Here is a 23,729-nt window from a genome sequence, read left to right as displayed (position 1 = left end):
ATTGTATTTCGACCCAGAGAAGGAAGAAAAGCAGGCAGTGTTGCTGTGTCATCATCAGTACAGGTGATATTTAATTTCTATTCACTGAAGTTCAAGCTACATGAATTAGAATCTGATCTTTTACATTTTGATGCAATGAATGGTGAAACCAGAGGTACCACAGCCAAAAAGAAGTTAACAGATACCTGTTTTTGATGAAGTCAAGTCATTACTTAATTATCTCCAAGCTCTTTTACCACTGCTATTTAAATAACGTTAGAATTTTGTTAAGCCTTAGGTTCCAGATCGTAACACTATTAATTTTGTGCATGATGAAGAGGAATTGGATTTGATCTTGACATTGATAGAAATTTGAATTCGTCATAGGTTTGCTTAATCCTAATATATTACACTGCATAACAATCACAAGCTTATACTGATTTGCTTTGTGAACAACCAGACAAAGGAGAATGTCTTTAACTACACAGGGAAGAGAATCCTATTTCCATGCTTTTTGAATGGCACAAGGGATTGATTTTATTAAATTAGGGATGTAGAACATCAGGCAGAAATATGCACTGTTATATCCGCCAAATTTGTACTCAATGATTTAAATGTTGTGATGACAGCCAAGAACTGGTTTGATGTCCTACAAGGGAACACTGCATGATTAGTGTGCTTCAGTAGCAACAGATTGAATAGAAAATTAACACCTTTTGCATCAGAGCTTCGAAAATGGCAAAGGAGAAAGATCCAAATGTGTAATGTGCAGCAGTTTTTAAGAACAAGAAAGATGCTGAATTTGGGAACAACCCCTCCTGTCTGACAGAACCTGAATGTTTTATACATTCGCTTGGTAAAAGTTAGCAACTGCTACTAAATGGGCTCATTATAATCACACAGCATTCTCCCTAACAGAACAATTCCAATCCTTTTAACTTGATGCACTCTCAAAGCAGCAGGTATATTGAAGAAGTCATCCCGCAACAATTGTGTGTGTTTGTGGGGAAACAAAGGCGAGGTGGGGGCTTGTATTTTTTTGTGGAAATGGAAAAATTTCAATTTAATTGTATGTAAATAGATTTTATTCACTTGTCTTATGTTTAATAGAGTAATTTCCTAAATAAACTAGCACAAAAGCAAAATGCTAGAGATACTGGAAATCTGTCATACAAACAAAAATTGCAGGATATGTTAGCAAGTCTGATGAAATGAATCTCCATAGAAGCTGTCAGACATGCTGAGCGTTTCCAGCATTTTCTGCTTTTTTTCTAAATAAAATAATGTTTGCATTAGGGGCATAGATTTATCTTTGTATTTTAAGCAGGGGAATAACTGGGAACAGGGAAGAGTCATCCCTAATAATTTGGTGGAAGATAAGGAAATTTGAGAACTTTTTACTGGATGTTCAAAGATTTCCCAGTGTGAGTGTGCAAGGCACTGGTTCCACAAAATTCCCAGGACGTGCTTAATTGACATTTTTTTAGTGACTCCCGTTGATGTTTCCATCTGGGTGGCAAGAAAGGGAACAGAAGATTCCTGATGCTGCACAAGACTGGGGCCATTCAACAGCTTAAAAGATGTCCTCAGAAATAAGCCTTTGGCTTGCTTCAGCAATCAGACCAAGATTTTTATTCTCATGGAGTAGTAGTTGGTGATCCTCAGCACAGAGTTACTGATTCAATCTTCCCAGTGTGATAACACACTATTTTATGCCTCGTCACCACTGTCCAGATCTGTCTTTATCTGTCTGCAGCAATTTAGTTGCTGTTTGCCTTTTGGGTGGGGAATTAACCACACTCTTGGTATAATCAAGGTCAGGAGTCCTGCCACTACCAATGACATCCACAGGGTCAGTGATGATAACATAAAATTGTGTAGCTTTTGTGGTAAGATGACAAACATTCATTTATTAAAACCTCAAGTTTGTGCCCACTGATTAACAGCTCAGCGGATATGGCACAAGAGGCCAGCTTCTCATGGAGACCAGGATATTATATTCTATTACAGACTGTGGAATACATTGAGTAGCGATTTGTGTTTCTGCTTCCTAGCCAGTTTACATTTCGAATAATTGAGCTTTCGGAGCGAGTAAGTGGTTCCAGGAGTGCATGATCTAATCACATGTCTGGGAGATCAGTGAAAACAAACAGTAAACAGCTGTCTAAAGGATTTCCCTCAAACATGCCTGTTAACAGCTGTTTCAGTAAACGTACTGTAAATTTACTACATGTTGCATAAGCATTTTTGCTGCTGGCCAACCTGCCCGTCATGTATCTTCTGACAAGCCTGAGATACCAGCTGTGTACCATTCTTCAAAGACAAGTTGACAAATGAGTTTACATCTCCCCAACCATGCGTTCTTGCAGTGCCAACTGTATCACAATGAGCTGTGTAGTTGTCCTACGTTCCAGCCCTGGATTTGCAGCTTGATGCAAGCCAGATTTATAATCAAATACACTGGCGTAGTTTACGTGGAATCAATTTTCTAGGATTTTTGATTTGGTCGGCCAGTTGTTCAACACACGGAGGAGACTAGCTTTGCCAAATTTTTTGGTATTATTTCTTAGTGGTTGGATGTGGGGGAATCATTGGAACTTCTGCCCTACTGGAAGTGTACCAGGTTTCTGCAGCAGCATGTGATAAAGAGGCTAGAGGCGGTAGAAATACCCCACCACCCAACTGAATATTAAACTGAAGAACCCTGCGTTTGGAGGTTGGTATCTGAGCTGCACTCAATTTCTTGCAATTCTGATGTGTGTGGACCTACTGAAAGAATTGGATATAAAAAAAACCCAGTTGAAATGGATACTCATGGTTCCCTGGAAAGAACATGGCAATATGTGGGCACTTTTGATCTGTTTCTTTTTTTTTTCTTCTTTTTCATGTTGGCTTTTGGGTCAATTGACATAAATGATTTATACTTTTCCTTCAGCACCAAGGCTGGCACTAATGTTTTCCAGTGGGATTCTCACATCTGACATGAACTATAGAAGGATGCTAGGCTGGTTGGGGTGCATGTAAGATGCTCCATGCCAATCTGCACATGCCCACCCACATACAAACGCACAAAGGGGAAAATGCTGGTGCAAATCCTCTTCCCAAAGGTAACTAGGGCACCACAAACAGCTATGACAAGAAATGCTTGACTCTCGTAAATGTTTGCTACCTCAGCACCCCAGTTACAGCATATCAACTTCTCGGGGTATTACATGAAATAAAACATGCCAGTGATCAAAAAACAGTATTTCCCAATTGTCCATGGCTACCCAACTGCTATGAGTTTTTTTCAGACTCTGAGACGCTTATCCTTATGCAGATCGGCATTCTTAGGGTCTGAATCAGCAAACAGCAGTGCAGTGTTATCCCTTGCAAGGACACACATGGTGCATGGTGTGACAGTAATGGGCAGTTAGGGCCCAAAGCCTGGTTGCAGGTCAGTGCAGGCATGTTGCAATGATGATCTTTGGGGATGGTACTATGGATTGGTACAGAGGCCAACCATTCTTGGGTCAACACCATGCAGCATCACCTCCACTTCAGCAGCAATTAAAGAGTGGATCAGGTGCTGAACTCCTTAGTCAATGGTCTGCAGACGTATCCTGCACCACGGTTTCTTTTCCCTTCACTGTTGCCTGTCTCTTCTTTTTCCCTTGGGTGCAGGTTGATAAGTGGCCAATAGATTTTCTAAAGCCTTCCAAAAAGGGTCTTTGAGCTTTTGTCCAGCTATTGTGATGGGTCTTTTAAGTTATACTTATACACAATTTGTCACACCCACAATAGTTTGCTCTTTAGATCCATCCAAATTTCTACTTGAAAAGTTGCTAATGAATTAGTCTAAGAATATTAAGGAAGCAGCCTATTTCCATATGAGTGTCTATATCTAACCAGTAACCACTCTGGTAGTGACTATGCCAAATGAGGAAAACCTTGAAATCCATCAGCAATCCTAAATCCTCCAAGTCAAACTACTGAGATATCTACACAAATTGTGTTTCTATTTACTAAATATGGAATACACACACACTCAGTAGAAGTACATTAAGTTTACTTAAACCCAGAGGATATAGGTACAGATTAGCAAGACCCATGTTTAGTGGCTTCCAAAGGTGTGTACGGATTCAGCTATAGCTTAACTAACTAAAATTATTCATCTGGGTTTGTTGCTCAATGCTTACCTAGTGATTGGATCCCATCCCCCTTTCTCCACCTTCCAAAGTTATCTTCCAGTCAACCAGGTCACCCTGTGCACTGCTTGATACTGCACCAGCCCAGAGCTGCCAAGCTGCACTGGGAAACATGTTTGGAGCATACATCTCTCTGGCAGCATTGTAGTGAGACCTGGCTCTTGAAATGAACGGACCTTCCTCTGGCCAGCTGGCCACCTGACACTTCAAACCTTCCCTTATAAGTAACTCAGAGCTACAAATGTGTTGTATTAGCATCTTTAAGCAATATTTTCCCTTACATTTAATATCAATATTTCCATCATCTAAGAAAGACATGAAGGCCTTTCAGGATTCTTGTCCCATCGGAGGATTTTCTAGTTGGTTCCATTTATTTTGGTAAAATGTAACCAGAGTGGCCTGATCTACAGCTTGGAACCAAGGTTCAGGCACTGTGATTTTACAGTAAGCTGTACAGGGATTCTTGACATGCTGCAAATAATCCGTTTCGTTCACTCTTTCCTCAATCACTGTGAAGAATGGAAAAGGCACAATTCCACTTTGCTTTGATGTTTTTAAATAATAACGCTGCTGCAAAAAGAAATTGCGGCCTTGTGGCTAAACCTGTTCTTTTTCCCCTGAAATGCACTGTTTCAAAGATACAGCTCATACTAATCCATAACTGCCTTCCTGTTTTATAATGAACCCATTCTAAATATACCGTAACTATCTGAGTCAATCTATATGTGGGAGTTGAGGAAGTTCCATCTCTTACCCGATAATTAACTCTGGCATCAACTCCCAGAATATAGAGATGTAAGGAAATTGAGAAGCTGTGCAAGTACATCATACACTGACCTAGAATGAGTTTCTCTCACCATGCTCCTTGATGGGTTTTTCACAGAATTTCAATAGCAAATGGAATTTTAAAAAAACTTTGCTTTTATCTACTTACGCACATCTCTGTACCTGTGTGGTGCATCTAAAACCAAGGAAGCCTGAAGTTTGGGATGGGGAGGGGGGCCACTGGGGGGATTAAAGTTTATTTGATGCATGGATACGTTCAAATATGTTTACTAACGTCTGATACAAATTAATGCACAGGCTCAACCCTAATTGTTTCTGGCTTAGTAGCTTATTAATCAGTGATTAACATAGAACATGCTCAGTTCTTTATTTTGTTCCCACATGACATTAGTAGCTGCTTTAATCTTCTCAGAAAATGCCTTCTGAGAGCTGCCCGGTGGCATTCATTGCTGCTAAATCGAGTTCCACACCCCAGCTGTGGATTTATCCAGATTTTCGTGGGACCATGAGAATGCTACTCACAACAGGATTTGAGTTCATAGAGTCAATTGGCTCTCAGACATCAGTCTCTTGAAATTTGAAACAATGCCAGTATAGAGACAGCTAATTCCTCATCTTTAAAGCAAGTGTTGAAGCAGTAGAGGGACCCGGCAGAATTCCATTAGTTAGTAGAGTCTGGGAGATTAGCTAATGGAGGAGCCTTTTGTGAATTCTGCAGCATGAGTATCACAGCCCATTTGTTAGTGTTACATACTTACCCAGTGGGAAAAAAAACAGTGAAACTGGGAAATAAGGGTAGTGATCTGAACTGGTATTCCATTTTAAGGTATACAGGACCAGTTCAGGCCATTACTCTTATTTCCCAGTTTTTACTGTTTTTTTTCCCTTCTGTGTAGGAACAGGAGCAGTCAGCAACAGCCATTTGGTTGAAGGCCATAGGCATACAACACATAAGCAGGCCATTCAGCCCATTGGGCCTCTGTCAGCTCTTTGAAAGAGCTATCCAAATTAGTCATGCTTTTATCGTATGATCCTGCAGCTTATTTTCCTGTACAAGTGCTTAGCTAGATCTTAACAACTTCCTGAGTAAGAAAGAGAAGTGTGATTGTACCTACTGTAGTGAGAGAACTGCCAAAATGCAAAAAGCCACACTTTAGCAAGGACTTGTGCTTAATGGAGATATATCTTGATAAGGATGTGACCTTGGACCTGCAGCTGGATCCTGGAACTTGGAAAGCAACCATTGTGCTGCACCGAGGCAGCTCTTCTGGGCAATGAGTGACCACCTCACTCAACCTCAATTTGGTATTTTCAGGGTGTCAACAGGATCCACTTCTCAGGCCAGCCAATGTGTTCACTGCATATCCAGATAACCAATCCCCTTTCTGTCACATAGCAGAGTGCATTAAATTCAAGAACAACAGACAACAATAGCTGGGGAAGAAGATCTAATTTAACCAGCCGCATGGAATTTTCCATGCACTACCTACCCATGATTGCACTCGCGGTGCCACTTATCCAATTCCAGATAGTAACTTTCCATCTAACAGCTGCTCCCTCAATGTTCAGATGCTGTGCAACCATCAGCAAAAAAGAAACAAGCCAATTAAGTTAATTTAGAATTTGAACTTGCTACGCACAGACTAATTGAGGCGAATAGTGTAATTAAGTAGAAGCTAGATAAATACATGAGGGAGAAAGGATTAGAATGTTATGCTAATGGATTAGGGGAAGTAGGATGGAAGGGACATATACACGAACATAAAACAGTTAAGACTAACTGGCTTCTGAGCTGTATGGCGTTTGTAACTCATTTTCCAAAGAGCCCTCAAATGCACACATTTTGAGGAAATCCAGATCTGCTCACTGCCTGCATGACTGAGATCTCCCCAAAACATGAACTGCAAGTGGCATTCAAGTGGTCCCTTTCACATTTTCAAATGTCCCTCTGCATTGTGGTCATAGTAACATATCCTCAAGTTACATATCAACATTTTTGGGGCAAAAATGGATATAATGCTTCATAGTGAGGTAATTAGGACCTCTCAGCTCTGTGGGTTTCAGAATGTAATAAGTTATTCAGGATCTAGTTAACATGTCATCCCCACCACTGCACCACCGCACCCCCCCCCCCACCCCTCCAATTCTCTCACCCTTGCTGTGCAGTTAGTTGCTCAACAAGATGAGGGAATAAGAAATGGCTTGCTTGGCAATGTAAAACACAAATGCAAATAGTTTCTCTGACTACAGAGTTGTGAATATTGGTAATTATGGCCACGGTCCACTATATTATCACAAACTGGTAGTGGAAGTGTATGGCTCTGAATGTCTAGTAGGCAGACTGCAATCAATACTTGTAAAAGCCTTCAGGGTATAATCAATGCTTTTTTTCACACTCCACAAAATGTCAACTGCATGAAGCTGACCTAAAAATTAATTAGCAATTTGTTGAAGTCATTCACTCACAAAGCAATTGGATCTGGATAAATAACGGAAGGCCATCTCAAACATTCACCGCAGGTCATCGCTGAAGTAAAGAAATGTAAGAATGCGCCTCCTTTGATTCCAATTATCCTATGAATTGCTGAGCCAAATAGAGAATAAAAGAGCCACACTTGATCCTCAATTTTTAATGAGCTTGTTGATCTGAGTGGTGGTGGTAGGGACATGACAAACTAGCATCCCTGAACTCATGAGAGAAAAACTGGCTGGATTTGACGCTCCTAAATATCAACCTGTGATCTATGCTGGAAGTGCAAGTGCGTGAAGATTTTGTTCAGCTTTGATGTCTTCTGACACTCAGGCTAGATTTTCCTGCAGCCTCTGGGATGCCGATGTCGGCATCAAATGAGGGTCTCGAACCTGCGCTTGTTGAGACTGGCGGTGCAATCCTCAGGAGGGTGGCCTTCAAATTAGCTGCCTCTGCACTCACTGTCCAATTAAGGTTGGTAGGCGGGCTCCTGATGCTGCAGGCCCAATCAGAGGGCTGGTAGCTGTGGAGCCTCAGACCTATAAGGAGAGGTGGGCTTTGTTTTGGCAGGTCTGAGACCATGAAGGTGCCTCAGCATGGAGGCTCTAATGAGGCTGCGGCCTTTTCAATGGCGCCATCATTTGGGTATGGAGCCACCGGTTCTGTCAGCCGTCCTGGCCTGCCCTAGGTAGTCCCCGCACATAGCAGGGACAGCTCCAGCGGTGGGAAAGTTACGGTGACACCGCAAAATCACCCCTGACTGGGGCCTGAGCCACTCTAATTGACTGCCCACTTTAGTGGAGTGAGCACAGATCCTGTTACCACCAGGAAAGTTTCCCATTGACGGGACTGTATTGGGGAGCTGTCCCAACATTACTCTCCAACTCCGTCTCCAAGGGATTGGGAAAATCCAGCCTACCTCTGGCAAAAGGAACCAGCACTTCAGCAAGATACTTCCACCCCAGTGAGGAGTCAGCAGGGGAAGAGAGTGAAAGAGAATCTTAATATGGGATCATTTACCATTGGCCCACAGTGCAAGTTGAATACCCTCCATGCTATTGACCTAATGTAGATGCTGTAACCATATCTGACAAAAGTACTTCATCACCAAGAGCTCTTGGTCCTGGAGGCCTATAAAAGCTGCTAATTAATAAATAAGCACAATCAGTTTGAATTAATTGTACACTGATGGATTTAATTACTGCCACACCATCCCTTACCATTTTGGGACTACGCTTCCTCTCTTTCTGACCTAGTCCGTCCCTCCTGAAGTACTTCTAACTTTTGAGTTGGCATTCAGTTCCGTCATTTTGTTTCTGAAATCTCTGTGCGTAGAAATTTTCTAATGCTGGATAGGACTGTGTTTTTGCCAATTTATTTGTGATATTTTCTTCATTGGCATAAAAGCATTTTAAGGATCTACATCCATTAGCTGAATTGAGGTTACTTTTTGTTTGTACCTTGCCCCTTGGCTATAGAACAGCTGAGTGTTTGATTAAAGTTACCTACCTTAGAGGAGGTATTATCAATTCTAAACCTCAACTTAATTAGTTTAAAGGCTTGATAATGACTGCAGCAAAATTGCCAGCTAATTTCTGAGCTCCCGCATAGCAGCTGTCAATTAAGGGGAAGCCAGTTTGAGTTGAAAGATTTGCGTCCCCTCCTGTATCTTGTGAAACTGTAAAAGACGGCTTTCAAAGTGCCTAGAGGGCAGTTGTTTTATGGCTTGGATTGCATTAATTGATTTTGCTTAATATAAATTAACAATCAATCTGGAACAATCATTCTGGACAGAAATAAAATCACAAACTCACTTTATAGCTCAAAGGCTTTTTTTGTTAGAAGTATTAAAGTTGCCTGCCTTGTTGTAATTGGACGGATTACCACTGTTAGTCTAAAATCAATAGAGGGTTATTTGTGGTTCACCAGGCTGATTTATAATAGGTGTATTATGATGCTGTAATTAGATTTACAGGGGTCAACACAGAATAAGACATTTGAAGAGAAAGGTCTGACTTTGTGCTCCCAGCAGAAAAACTTACCCACCCAGAATCATATAACAGATTTTCATTGATTACTGGGTGTTTTGAGATAGGTTTTAATTTTAAATTTATGAGAATCTTTTGAGCCACTCTAGCTTTTTAACCCCAACCTGTTCTTTTCAATTCCACCAATCTAACAAATTGATCTTTCTTTTTAACCGATGAAAGGCTCGAAGATTTTTAATATCCAGCTTTCCGGTTGCTCTTTTATGATAACATCTAGAATTTGATCCAACTCTTTGTTAACAGTTAACATCGCTTTGGTCCTTTTTTTTCTGCAGTCACCCTCAATCTCATCAAATTTTGGAAACATTATTAAGTCACAGTTTCTGCCCTACACACTAACATTCAGTAAATATGTCTCAGGGCAAAATTTTGTCATTTTGAAAATTCACCTGGCACTGGGTCTATCTCCATCGCTGTAGGCGCTGATTTATTTGCTTGTTTCGTTCCCAGATCTAGCCTGCAATAGGGACAGCATTTGATTCATTTGCAAAAGTCAAGCCTCTTATTTTATGATTTGAAAGATCATTGACCTGAAACTTGTTTTCTCTCTGTGGATGCTACCAGATCTGCTGAGTATTTCTGTTATTTTCTGCTTTTATTTCAGGTTCTCAGTAATTACATTATTTTGCTTTTGTATTAGGGTTTAATTCACTGCCATTTCTCTTCCAGGGACACCCATCTTCTAAAGGTTCTGGTCTTCTCTCCAATGCAATTTTTGTTTTGTCCCTTTTACTTTGTTCATCTCCATTACTTATAGTTTCCCTAGGTATCTAGCAAAACTTATTTTCACAGCCACAGTTTTTATGAAAGATCATTGACCTGAAACAAACTCGGTTTCTCTGTCCACAGATGCCGCCTGACCTGCTGAGTATTTCCAGCATTTTCAGTTTTTATTTCAGATTTCCAGCATCTGCAGTAGTTTGCTTTTGGGCTAGATTATCAACTTTGGTGGACTTTGTGCCTGGCAATATGGGGGAGATGGTGACATAGTGGTAATATTACTGGAATAGCAATCTAGAGGCCCAAGCTAATAGTTTGCAGACATGGGTTCAAATCCAATAACAGCAGGTGGTAAAATTTAAATTCAATCAATAAATCTGGAATATCAAGCTAGTCTCAGTAATGGTGACCATGACAACTATCATCAATTGTTGCAAAAACCCATCTGGTTTACTAATGTCCTTTAGAGAAGGAAATCTGCCATCCTTACCCAGTCTGGCCTACATGTGACTCCAGACCCACAGCAATGTGGCTGACTCTTAACAGCCCTCTGAAATGGTCGCAAGCCACTCAGTTCAAGGGAAATTAAGGATGGGCAAGAAACTCTGGCTTTGCTGGTGACGCCCACATCCCATGAAAGAATAAAGAAAAAACATGGTAACAGTTAACACCGAAAACCCTCCCTGGGACAAATTAGGGAGCCTTTATATTCTATTCCATACAATTTTGAAATAGTGCTAAAATGGAAGTTTTCTTCCTTCAATCAATTTCAAAATGAACACTTAGTAAGAAGAAGAGTGGTCTTGTGGTACAATGGGTAACACAGAAGCCCTGGACTCATGCCTCACTTCGGGACTTCATGGCCACCGATGGTACATTCGTAGAGTGGCCATACCTGATAGCAGACAGTAAAAGCAGGAGAATTTCCTGGTCAGCCATACTGCTGAAGGCAACGGCAAACCATGCAGTACATTGCCAAGCATGATCATGGACCAATCCAATGGAAGTCCATGGTCGCCAACACCCTCTTAGGGCGTATGGTATCTGGAGGAGGAGAAATAAGAAGGCTCTGAAAATCATTAGGACACATTAACAAAGACAGAGTACAGATTAGGATGCAAAGTTTCAAGCATGGGAACCATGGTGCCTTATCAAAATACTATTAAAAAGAGGCTTGAACTTTTACAGTCCCTTCCGCCCATCTGGCCGTTTGAAATTTGCAAACTGTTCCGGAGGCGACAGGATCCCGAGGCGACTTCCAGGAGCACAACTTTCAAATCCCTCCTGCACTGACATTGCAGCCCTTTGAAACTCTGGCCCTTGTTACCAGAACTAGACAAATCCAGCTAGCCTGGCTCATTGGTGTAGAGATCTGTCATGGCAGGGGGGGCAGGGGCTCTATCCATACAGCTCCATTTTGCATCCAAACAAATGGCCTAATAAATAGAGTTGTCCTAGGTGGACACGTAGAAACACTGCTAATCTGTGTGGTTTAAGCTGTTTAAATTCCAGCTGTGTTCCTATGTATACTCAAGACTCCCTAAGCATTGCCTCCCATCAGTTAACCATCAATAGTGCCCAAGTGCTTTGGACTTCGATGAGATAAATACATCTGTAGTGAAAGAGAAAAATTAATTATGTGGAATTCTCAGTTTAGTCTTGAGTCATTTAACCATATTGATGGGTTTTTTATGAATATCAGACGCCTGGCTGGCCAAAATAATTCTCAACATTTTGCATATTTGGTCATTGAATATTTCAGTTTTGTGCCACATTATACATGACAGTCCATTTGGATAATACACATTCCTCAGAAGTAGCTTTGTATATTGAAAGGTGAAATTGAGTTATTTTAAATTTAAGCCTTTAACCTTTACCATTAATGGTATCAAGATTTCAGCTGGATACACAATTTTTTTCTTTCATACAATAGAGTTCGTGCTATGAAGATGTTACAACAAGTACTACAAATGGTAGCTGCAGCTCAAATGGTAATGGGAGTGAAAAATGTATAGAATAAGGCCACAGCAATTAAAACTCTAGCCAAGCAAGATCTTGAGTAATGGATTTTCCAAATGTTGCAGCCATTATATTCACAGCCTGAGGAAAGCTTTTCATGTAAAAAGATTACGCTGACATATAGTATATGTAGGATTTTGAGAAACTAATTGTATTTGCTGCTATCCGTGTCTGATATATGGTAATAAACTCTGAGCAGCAGAGACTGAAGCGTGAACAGTTTTTTTTTTCTCTCGCTGCAGTGTTCCTACTGAGATTGAATTATTCCTTGTCTCAGCTTTCATCCCTTCTCATCGTATGATGTTCTGACTTCAGTTGCAATTAGGTGGCAACCAAAACTGGAAATAAGACAGTCACTCTTGTAGCCGTGCTTGTCTTAGAATACTTATATGAATGATTCACTACATACGCTAATCTACAACGTGTAAAATATTAATTTTTTATTAACAGAATTTTTACTTTTAAAACTGTAATCACACAAATAATTCTCAAATTTTAATTTGCAGACTCAAATCATTATTTTCACCTAGATAGGAACTAAACTCAAGCATGTAACATTCAGTACCTTTTAACACAGACTAATACTAAATAATACAATGCCGGATTTAGAAATGTGGAAAATATTTCTTTACAGCTAGACAATAAATTACTAACCTAATTGATATTGATAAAGAAGAGGGAGAATTTGATGGAGAGTAAGTTTCTAACATATGTCTTACATGTTTTTTTTACATTCTGTATCAAGTATAACGTGTTACAGTATGAACCTAAACACGAGATTGAGTGCTGCTGAAATAAATACTCATTACTCAATCTCCTCTGCCTGCACTTTTTCTCAGGATCTCAAAACGTAGAATTCCTACTTCCTATATTCCTAACTCTCATACAATCTTAAAGATACTCTGGATACATGGATACACTGATAGTAAACATGTTTGACATTATTCATAATAGCAAAGCATCGGTATCCTTGATCCATCAAAGAGGGTACACCTCACTGCTATGCCTCCTAACATGAAAAAAGATATAACTAACACTGAACTATCTCAGCTGTGGCTCTGTTGGTAGCACTCTCACCTCTAAATCACAGGCTTCTGAGTTCAAGTCCCACCCCAGGATTTGAGTGCAAAATTCAAGGCTGACGCTCCAGTGCAGAAGGATTGCTGCACTGTTGGAGATGCTGTCTTTCAGATGAGATGTTAAAGTGAGGGTCCCATCTGGTGGATGTAAAAGATCCTTTGGCACTATTTTGAAGAAGAGCCAGGGGGTTATCTCTGGTGCCTTGGCCAATATTTAGCCCTCAATGAACATAACAAAGTCATAATATCTGGTCATTATCACTTTGCTGTTTGTGGTAGTTTGCTGTGCCCAAATTGGCTGTTGTGTTTCCCACATTATAATAGAGATAACACTTCAAATGTACTTCATTGGCTGTAAAGTGTTTTGAGACATCCAGTAGTCATGAGAAGTGTTATATAAATGCAAGGCTACATTTTATGGCACCCCGGTGGCACATTAGGAGGCAAGGGAGCACGTAAAGTGGATGGCCAGCTCGCCACCTTCCCTCCCATCTCCAACCTGTTCCCCATACTATGGGGGGGCAGGTAAGACTTTGGGCAGCCGGCCCTCCTTGGGCCTGTTGAGGCCCTTAAGTGAACAATTACCTGCAATTTAAGGGCCACATTTTACCTCTACTGTAATTTTTTGGCCTGATAGGGAAGACAGAAGAAAGGCGAGCAGCCTGGCAGGCAGCTTAGACTGCATGGGCTGCTGTTGGGCAGGAAGGGGTTCCTCTTTTGGGGGAGCCATGTGCCCATCGGGGGCAACCCCTCCCCCCACCCGACCCACTCTCCAAAGATAGAACCCTCCTCCTTTATGCCTCCCACCCTGGCCTCTCTACATGGCCCCTAAATGTTCTTCCCCTACTCGCTGGGGTTTCGCAGCTGTGCCCCACCCATAATCCCTGGACTTACATTACATCCAGTATCCTTGCATCTTCACTTCTTCATGGTGACTGGTTGTAGTCCCAGCAGTAGCCACTACTCTCTTCTGGTACTGCTGAGGCTACAGAACCCTACAGCTTTTTCAGGCAGGACTTCCTACCTGATGGGGTCAGTCCCACTCTCAACTAATTAACACAGCCCCCAGTGAATTTATGCTGTGGGGCAGCTGGATTCCTGGTTTGTGGGATGCTGACTGACTTTTAGACTTGGGGGGGGCAGGGGCAGGCGATCTGCATCCCCTTAAAATCCACCTTAAGTCTTCCTTCAACTGAAGGTTGTGAGGAAGACATGGAATTAACAAATAAAAATATAATTTTAAGAGAAGATACCTCCAGGATTTTACCCCAACAACAGTGAGGAAACAGTGATAAGATTCCAGCTCAGGATTGTGTGTGGCTTGGAGGAGAATTTGTAGGTCATGGCATTCCCTTGCGCCTGCTGCCCTTGCCCTAGGTGATAGAGGTCACAAGTTTGGAAGGTGCTGTCAAAGCAGTTTAATGAGTTCCTGCAGTGCATCTTGTAGATGGTACACACTGCTGCCACATGTGTGTTGGTGGTAGAGGCAGTGAATTGTTTCTGGATGAAGTGCCAATCAAGCAAGTTGCTTTGTTCTGGATGACGTCAAGCTTCTTGAGAGTTGTTAGAGTTGCACTCATCCAGGCAAGTGGAGAGTATTCCATCACACTCCTAACTTGTGTCTTATAGATGGCTTTAGGGAGTCAGGTGATGAGTTACTTGCCTCAAAGTTTCCAACCTCTGACCTGCTCTTGTAGCCACGGGATTTACATGGCTGGACCAGTTCAGTTTCTGGCCAATGGTAACCCCCTGGATGTTGATAATGTGGGATTCAGTGATAGTAATGTCAAAGGAGATGGTTAGATTCTCTCTTGTTGGAAAGGGTCATTGCCTGGCATTTGTGTGCCATGGATGTTCCTTGCTACTAATAAGCTCAAGTCTGAATACATTGCTGCATATGGACACTGGACTGAGGAGCTCTGAACATTGTGCAATCAACAAAGAACATCCCCACTTCTAACCTGATGCTAGATATAGACCATGGATAAAGAGCTATCAAATATAATGACTTAAATTAAAAATCTCCAATGTAATATAAATATAGGAAGGAATCACCTGAGTCAGAATGTTCTGGCTTCAATTTCCACTCCAGGACATGAGCAGTACTGAGGGAGTGCTGCACTGTCAGCAATACTGTCTTTTGGATGAGCAATTAAACCGAGGCTTGGCCTGGCCTGCCCTCTCAAGTGGACATGAAAGATCCCATGGCACTATTTCAAAAAAGAACTGGGAAATTATTCCAGATATCCTGGCCAATATTTACCCCTCAATTGGCATCACAAAAGCAAATTATCTGATTGTTACCACATTGCTGTTTGTGGGAGCTTGCTGTGTGCAAATTGGCTGCCTATATTACAATAGTGACTACACTTCAAAACCAATTCATTAGCTGTAAAATGCTTTAGGGTGTCCTGTAGTTGTGAAAGGTGCTATATAAATCCATGTCTTTCTTTTTTAAAAGATCTAATCTTGGTGTTAGACCAATACACATTTAATTTTTTGTGCAATTTATAAATTGTTAGCACATGGTAATTGGATTTCAGCTTTGTTATCACTCCCTCCTTTCCTTATTTTCATGTGTATCTCTCCTGTATTTATCTTTCATATTGAATACTGCTAACTCATGAAGCTCATCAATGGCAGCTAAAAATGCCATGTACAAAACGCTTGTTGACATCCATTCAGTGAGACTCGTTTTCCTTGGTGAATTATATGTAATTAACACTGAGTGAGGACAAGTCATTGTTGGATCATTATGTACTGGTAAATGTGCTGACATCAGTGACCTCCATTTATCTTGAGGTGGAAGAATGTTTGAAACAATAAAAGCAGCATGCATTAGCAGTAGAGTGACAGTCACAGAAGAGACTCTACATCTGTCATGTATGGGATATAAAAGAATGACGAATGGATACATTTATTTAGTTTGCTGTTTAATTAACTCTTCCTATCATGCCCTTTATTATAGATCTAAATTACTTTAGCAACAGCACTAGGAGTGCATTAGATGACATCAGTTGACACCAGTAACAGATATCAGATGTCAGATATTGTATGTGATTTGCAGCATTCAGTGTTAATCCTGTAGGTGGAATTCTAAATCTGCCTATACCTATTGTGCACCTGTTTCCACAGGCCATTTCATTCCTCACACCCCTGGCGGTGATCTTTGTGGTCAAAATAATTCGAAGAACAGATAAAACAGAGATTAAGGAGGCCTGTTTAGGTAAAGTATTCACTCGGTGTATGTTGCCTTTTTTCAAATTCACTTTTGTATTTTTGTATTGTTCTATCTGCTTTAGTTTGAATGCATCACATAATGCCTGTGTTTCTTTTTTAATATTTAGCTGTTTCTCTGGCCCTTGCTCTGAATGGAATCTTTACCAATACGATTAAATTAATAGTGGGAAGGTAAGTTGTCATAGTTTAGTACATGTTAAGATTAGCAGTACTGTGAATTCTATCGCATTATGTAGCATTGGGTTCAGCAAAATCAATGATCCAGGTTAGCCAAACAAACAAAGAACCAGATTATATTTGAGTCAGCAGGAAATTCTACCACATTTCCCCTCAGTGGATTTAATAAGTAGAGTCCATAATAAACTAGATTGTCATGTGTGTGGCAGACAAAGGTATCAAAATGCTGGACATGTGGATTTTTTTGAACAATTAAGAGATTAATATCATGCAAGAGGACTCCTTACTCAGACTGTGTGCAAAAGATCAGGGATAATGGAAAATAAGCAAATTTGAGGCAACTGACTTCAAAGAGATCATAATATGTGGTTGAACTGGTTGTGTTTTTGCATGCGATGTTAATGGATATGAACATGCCCCAGAAATTGACAAAGTGCAGAGTTATGTGAAGGTTGGGAGGGGATACTGTCCATAAATAGGCCACTACTTTTAAGAAAAATGTCACTACAGGACCACACAGGACTTCCAAACATTGATTATTTCTATGCTCTGTAATTTTCAGTATAGAGACTGCAAAACCCCTTTAACAAGAGCTATTTCAGACTTTATTGAGATGTAGTAGAGTGAGATTTTTATCATTCAAGCCCTTTCTTATTCAGTGACATGCTCCTACCTGAAAACAAAATTGAGATTGTGCCGGGAGATGGATTTGTGTTGAATTTCTGTGTACAGTAGAAATTGGAAATATGTCCCTGGTTTCTAGTTAGCTGCTTTCTTTCTAGTTGTCCCTGAATGGAGATGTTCTGGTATTAGGGATAACCTTGAAATTGACATTGGTTTTTTGCTTTGTGGAAATTGACTGGTCAGGAGCAGTAATTTTATGAGCTCCTGAACACGTAGCTTCCCACTTGCTGAGAGCAGCTAGCGTTCGGAACTTGTGCTGCGTTTGTCACCAGTTGTTGTGTTTTTGTACATAGATTGAATCCAGCTCATTGCAAATCTGAACACTAGTTAAGAGGAGAGCTTGCAATGTTACTGGCTTCATGCACCTCATTGCCGTGTACTTAACTCAACCATTTCCAGTGGATATTGAAAGCCAGTAAGGTTCTTGTGTATTCGGAAGTGAGACTTGACACTAACTGTTTATTGTTGCTAAGCCAGGGGAACTGCTTTCAGTGACTCCTCACTCTTATTTAATGGAGGAATTTTAAAAAAGGAACCAAGCAGAGCTGCCAGATGACACTAGAGCAGGCTTGTCCATTCCCCTGCCTGCAGGCCTGATGCAGCCCACTAAGCCTCTCTGTCTGACCCACGGAGCCAGTGTTCAAAATGCTGGTAAGTGGAAGAGGTGCAATGAGCTGCTCCTTCAGTCACTAGTGAGCCTATCAGCCACAAATTTGGGAGAGAAACAGTCTGTGATTGGAGGATTGAGTAGCTAACAGTATGTTCATTCAGCCTGAGGCTCGAACACTGGGGGCAGTGGTGTGTCTGCTGGGAAGAAGAGAGCCTTTCAGAGAGGTGCAGGAGACAGACCAAGAGAAAGGGAGTGAGACTGCTAGGCGAACTTGGGGGAGAGAGACTGCCAGGCGAAGTTGGGGGGAGAGAGGCTGCCAGGAGGTGTAGGGGGGAGAGAGACTGCCGGGCAGTGTAGGGGGGAGAGAGACTGCCGGGCAGTGTAGGGGGGAGAGAGACTGCCGGGCAGTGTAGGGGGGAGAGAGGCTGCCGGGCAGTGTTGGGGGGGAGAGAGACTGCCGGGCAGTTTGGGTGGGGGAGAGAGATTGCCAGGCGGTGTCGGGGGGAGAGAGACTGCTGGGCGGTGTAGGGGGGAGAGAGACTGCCGGGCGGTGTAGGGGGGAGAGAGACTGCCGGGTGGTGTGGGGGGGGGCGAGAGACTGCCAGGTGGTGTGGGGAGGAGAGAGACTGCCAGGCGGTGTAGGGGGGAGAGAGACTGCCAGGCGGTGTAGGGGGGAGAGAGACTGCCGGGCGGTGTAGGGGGAAGAGAGACTGCCGGGCGGTGTAGGGGGAAGAGAGACTGCCGGGCGGTGTAGGGGGAAGAGAGACTGCCGGGCAGTGTCGGGGGGAGGGAGACTGCTGGGCAGTGTCGGTGAGGAGAGAGACTGCTGGGCAATGTGGGGGGTAGAGAGACTGCTGGGCGGTGTCGGGGGGAGGGAGACTGCTGGGCGATGTGGGGAGGAGAGAGACTGCTGGGCATTGTGGTGGGGAGGGAGACTGCTGGGTGGTGGCAGGGGGGAGGGAGACTGCTGGGCGATGTGGGCAGGAGAGGGATTGCTGGGCGGTGGCGGGGACTGGGGGGAGAGACTGCTGGGCGACAGGGGTGGGGGGGTGGGTGGAGAGAGAGACTGCCAGGCAGTGGGGGTGAGGGTGGGTTATCAGGAGAGAGAAAGCGCATGTGCATGAGTGAGAGTGATCGTGTGTGAGGCTCACTCCCTGTCTCAGGATGCTCAACAACCTCATCCTCACACACCAACGCACACTCACACCCCTTGTCACAGTGGGTGGGGTGAGGGTGAGTGAGAGAGGCCCCTGAGACTGGGAGTGAGCCAGACTCTCTCACTCACCCTCTCACATGTTAATGGTCATTTTCATCAATTACTCATTTTTTAAGATTAACAATTTATTGCTTTGACATTGCTTTTCTTTTTTTCTCAGCAAGTTGTTTCGTTTCTTCATACTTCAACTTTGTTTTGAAATTCATGTTTAATGTGCCAAACCTCATCTTTCCAAACTTTGCTCATCAGCCCCTTGAGTGAGAAAAAAAATTGAAAAGGTTGGACAAGCCTGCGAGAGAGGTAAACCAACCACATGCAGTCTGTTGGGCCCTGCAAAAGCAGCTGACCAGCCCTCAGCACTGCAGCTGAAGGCAAACTCCAGTCAGAAGCTTCCTGCACTTCCTTTGCCACCATCACTTGCCCAATGTAATGTTATTGTCCTGTTGCTATGTTTAGTTCACTGTCTACATCATCCAGATCATGTCGCACTGTGTTGTTACTTGTGAAATTTGGCGCGAATTATCCAGCACATTGTGAGGTGCTGACTTTCTCTGGATCACTGATATTGACTGACAGACTGTTCTACTGGGCCTTTGGGGAAACAGAATATAAGCATATGCTAAAATGCTGCCTACAAGAGACACTTAAAGGAGGCACCACAAAGTATGGCGCGTGATATTTTTGAGGCTCAAAGTATACCTTTGTTCCAATTAATATATTGGCTGTGAAAACATGACAGAAAGCAGGTGATATTAGCCTTGAGCTTTAGATGTGTTTCTGATTTCACTTTCTGTGAAGGTGTCAACAGTATCAGAGTTAGCACTCTCATAGCCCTTCAACCAGCACCACTAAAAAAAACAGATTATGTAATCATGATGTCATTGCTGCTTGTGGGAGCTTTCTATGTGAAAATTGGCTGCTGCATTTCCTACATTACCAGAGTGCTTCAAAAAGTTCTTCATTGGCTGTAAGGTACCTTGGGACACTTTGAAAGGTGCTATATAAATGCAAGTCTGCTTTTTCCTTTGTCTGCAGTCCCCCTCCTTTGACACCAGGTCTTCAAGTAAAGAGAGGTTTAAGTTAGAGAACAAACTAAGTGTTTGCAAGAATTGTTGTTAACATTGGTGGGCAGACATCCAAAAGGCAGATAACCCCACAACTTGAAACAGTATTGATCTGGTTGGGACGCACTTTATTGCTGCTAGGCTAGAGTGGCTTTTATAAAGTGCTGTAAGCTGAGAATCTAATAATGGCTGCATATAAAAGGACATATTTTTTATTGCCTGGAGAAGACAATGATCAAAAAGTGTAATGTCAGATTTTAATTTCAATGTCATTACATGCAAGTTACATGGTAATCTATTTTAGTGTGGTTTTCATCACTTGTGTTTTACCTGTGTAGCAAATGAAAGTTTTATCAAATACTTTTGTAAGCCTTTAAGTGTCCAATAACTTTACCAATATCTTGGTGAGTAAATTAATATTCTTTCAATGCTGTAAAGTGAAGAAAAATATCAACTAGGCTGCAGCCATCAGTATTTTCATTCAACAAATAATCAAGTCTGAAAAAAATATAATTTGAGTGATAGAGGGAGGAAGGTGATTTATATGAACTGACTTGGTCCTAAACCGTGATTATGTCTAAAGTAGATGCAGCCATAATGAGAAATTACATGATAGTCAAAGGTCCTGATATTTGCTGGGGGCCATGGAGAGAAGAATTTCCAACAAGAAACTTGGATGTAAGAGATTCCCAGACATCTTTCTGAAGCTAACAGCAATGCATCTTCTAAAATTTTCAGCAGGTTTCCCTCCTGATAGCCACCCTGATTGACAGGCTGACTGACTGTCGGGGGGTGCAAAGCAGTCAATGAGTGGGCTGCAGGTAAACAGGATATCATAGGGGTGACGGGGGCTGGATGGGATGAGTTGGAAAGTACTGGGAGGTTGGGAAGGACGGTGGGGTGGGGGGGCAACTGGAGATCACAGGGTTTTTAAAGACTCAGGCTTGTTGAGCCTGAGGGTAATACTCCTGTTCATCCTGGCCCACAAAGAGGGCAATAAACGCACTTTCTCATGAATCATCCTCTTACCTCTTCTATCCACAGTTTTCCCAAGTGCAGGGAAACACAATCGCCATTGGTTAGACATTAAAATCCTGTTACATAAGGGATACGCAGCCTTTTACTGACTGAGCCGCTTCAGTTAAAACCTCAAGCATACGGTTTGGAGTCCAGTGTGAGATTTAAAAATGTATTACTTACCAGCTGCCCCAAACTTACCTGTCCTTGTGGGTTAGAACTTCCCCCAGTATATTCGACAGGGTCATTATTCTAAGTTGAGCTTTAAAAGGCGGAATTTTCTGGTCCTGCCAGCAGTGGGAAGCTTGGCTGGCAGGGGAAACTTAATTTATTCGTGAGGTCAAAAATCAGTTTCCCGACAGCGGGATGAACTTTAGGAATTCTGTTCTCAGGAATTTCAAGACAGGTTAAAGGCAGGTCGAGCTTTCCTGATGTACAATGTCGCAAACACCATTTGCATGCATTAGCATGTCATGCATGCTCATTAAAAAGCTACCTTGCTGGAATTAATTTCCCCTCCAAATTAAGTTCCCTACCAGCGAGAAATTAGAACATTCCCTTTCACTTTTGTGACTCTATATAATTGGCATGCATCCGGCAAGCTTGATCACTTCCACAACTTTGAGGTCAGTAGATGCTGCTTTTGTCTTCTCGGGGACCCATTCTCAATGTGACTCATATCAGGTGCCAGTAGGACAAGCTGCATGAAGGCTGGGCACAGGAGGCAGGGGTAGGGTGCAAGGGTGGATCGGCGGCTGGCAGGGGAGGCAGGCAAAGGGTGGAAGGGAGCGTCGAGTGGAGCAAAGGCTGGATATGGGAGGCAGGCTAAGGGTAGAAGGGAGGGAGACTATACAGGGATGGAAGAGACTGTGGGGTAGGGAAGGAGACAGTGAGGGTGTTAGTCTGTTTATCCCAATCTGTATGCAAATTAAAATCCCCTTTAAAACCGCCCTGCCTTTGCTACATGCTTGTCTGATCCTGCATTTGTGCAACTTGCCACTTCAAGGCAACTACCAGGGGCCCTTTACGCAACTCCCACTAAAGTCTTAAACCTTTTCCATTCCTTTATTGTACCTATCAAGTCTCCACAGCCTGCTTACCTCTCATTACATCTTGTCTTATCATTGAAGTGACTTCACCTTTAATAATTAATGCTACTACTCCATCTCGACCATTTTTCTTATCTTTCCCATAGACATTATAACCTGGTATGTTTAGTTCACAATTCTGACCATCTTGCATCCATCTTTCAGTACTGGCTCCCATGTCACACCCTCCAAGTTGAATTTGAGCCTGCAATTTATTCAATTTGTTCCTTATACTCTGTGCGTTTGTCTTTAGAATGCTTATTTGGACCACACACCCTAACCTGCTCTTCACCTCAATTGTTTTACTCAGACATTTCCTATTCCTGTCTTCTGGTTTATTTAGTTTGATAACTTTCAGTTTTCCATTCACCTGTAAAGCATAAAGCACAATTTCTGACTGTTACTCTACTCTCTCTTTCATTTTTAAAAATTATTATTTTTACTTCCACTTCCTCCTAAACCCTCTTCCCCACTTGTTCTGAATCTGAGTGGCTGCCCTATTTATCCTTTCCACTAATTCCCAGTCCCATCTCGGTTCAGATGGAGCCTGTCCCAGTGGTAGAGTTCCTTCCTGTCGCAGTACTGACATCAGTGTTCCATGAAATGGACTCCTTCTTTCCCACACCATTCCTTCAACCTTGTGTTCACCTTCCTAACCTGTTTATCCCTATGCCAATTTGCATGTGTCTGTGGTAATAATCCGGAGATTACAACTCTTGGAGTCCTGTCCTTTAACTTAGCTCGTGGTTCCTAATACTATCAAAATAGAATGTCTTGTCTACTCTTTCCTATGTCGTTGGTTTCAACATGGACTGGATCCTTCCCCTCCAATATCCTTTCAGCGTGGGATGTCCCTACAAGATAAACTGCAGTGACTCACCAAGGCTCCTTTGACAGCACCTTCCAAACCCACGACCATTGCCACCTACAAGGATAAGGGCAGTAGATACAAGGGAACACCACTACCTGGAAGTTCTCCTCCAAGCCACTCACCATCCTGACTTGGAAATATATCACTGTTCCTTCCCTGTCACTGGGTCAAAACCCTGGAACTCCCTCCTTAACAGCACTGTGGGTGTACCTACATCACGTGGTCTTCAGCAGTTCAAGAAGGTAGCCCACTAACATCTTCTCAAGGGCAATTAGGGATGGGCAACAAATGCTGGCCTTATCAATGATGCCCAGCTCCCATAAACAAAAAATAACTACGTTCTGCCCTCAGTGACACTATCCAAAAACACAGTGTTAGTTTCCATATGTATGTTGATGGCACCCTCTAGCTCAGCACCAAATCTCCTCTCTCACTGTCACTATCTGGAAGCCTTTAGAATACCCCAGTGGCTTG

The 23,729-nt window shown here is 42.4% G+C and overlaps 1 protein-coding gene across 1 annotated transcript in view; it reads left to right on the top strand.

Annotated features, from left to right (window-relative positions):
- Nucleotides 1-23,729, top strand: part of plpp4 (phospholipid phosphatase 4) — a 261,325-nt gene that overhangs the window by 84,084 nt on the left and 153,512 nt on the right. Inside the window, exons 3-4 of the mRNA XM_041209895.1 lie at nucleotides 16,424-16,514; nucleotides 16,636-16,699. Coding sequence (XP_041065829.1) covers nucleotides 16,424-16,514; nucleotides 16,636-16,699 — 155 coding nt within the window. The remainder of the gene's footprint in view (nucleotides 1-16,423; nucleotides 16,515-16,635; nucleotides 16,700-23,729) is intronic.

This window comes from Carcharodon carcharias, chromosome 17 (assembly GCF_017639515.1).
Source record: "Carcharodon carcharias isolate sCarCar2 chromosome 17, sCarCar2.pri, whole genome shotgun sequence".
NCBI lineage: Eukaryota > Metazoa > Chordata > Chondrichthyes > Lamniformes > Lamnidae > Carcharodon > Carcharodon carcharias.
This window is presented reverse-complemented; position numbering and strand designations above follow the sequence as displayed.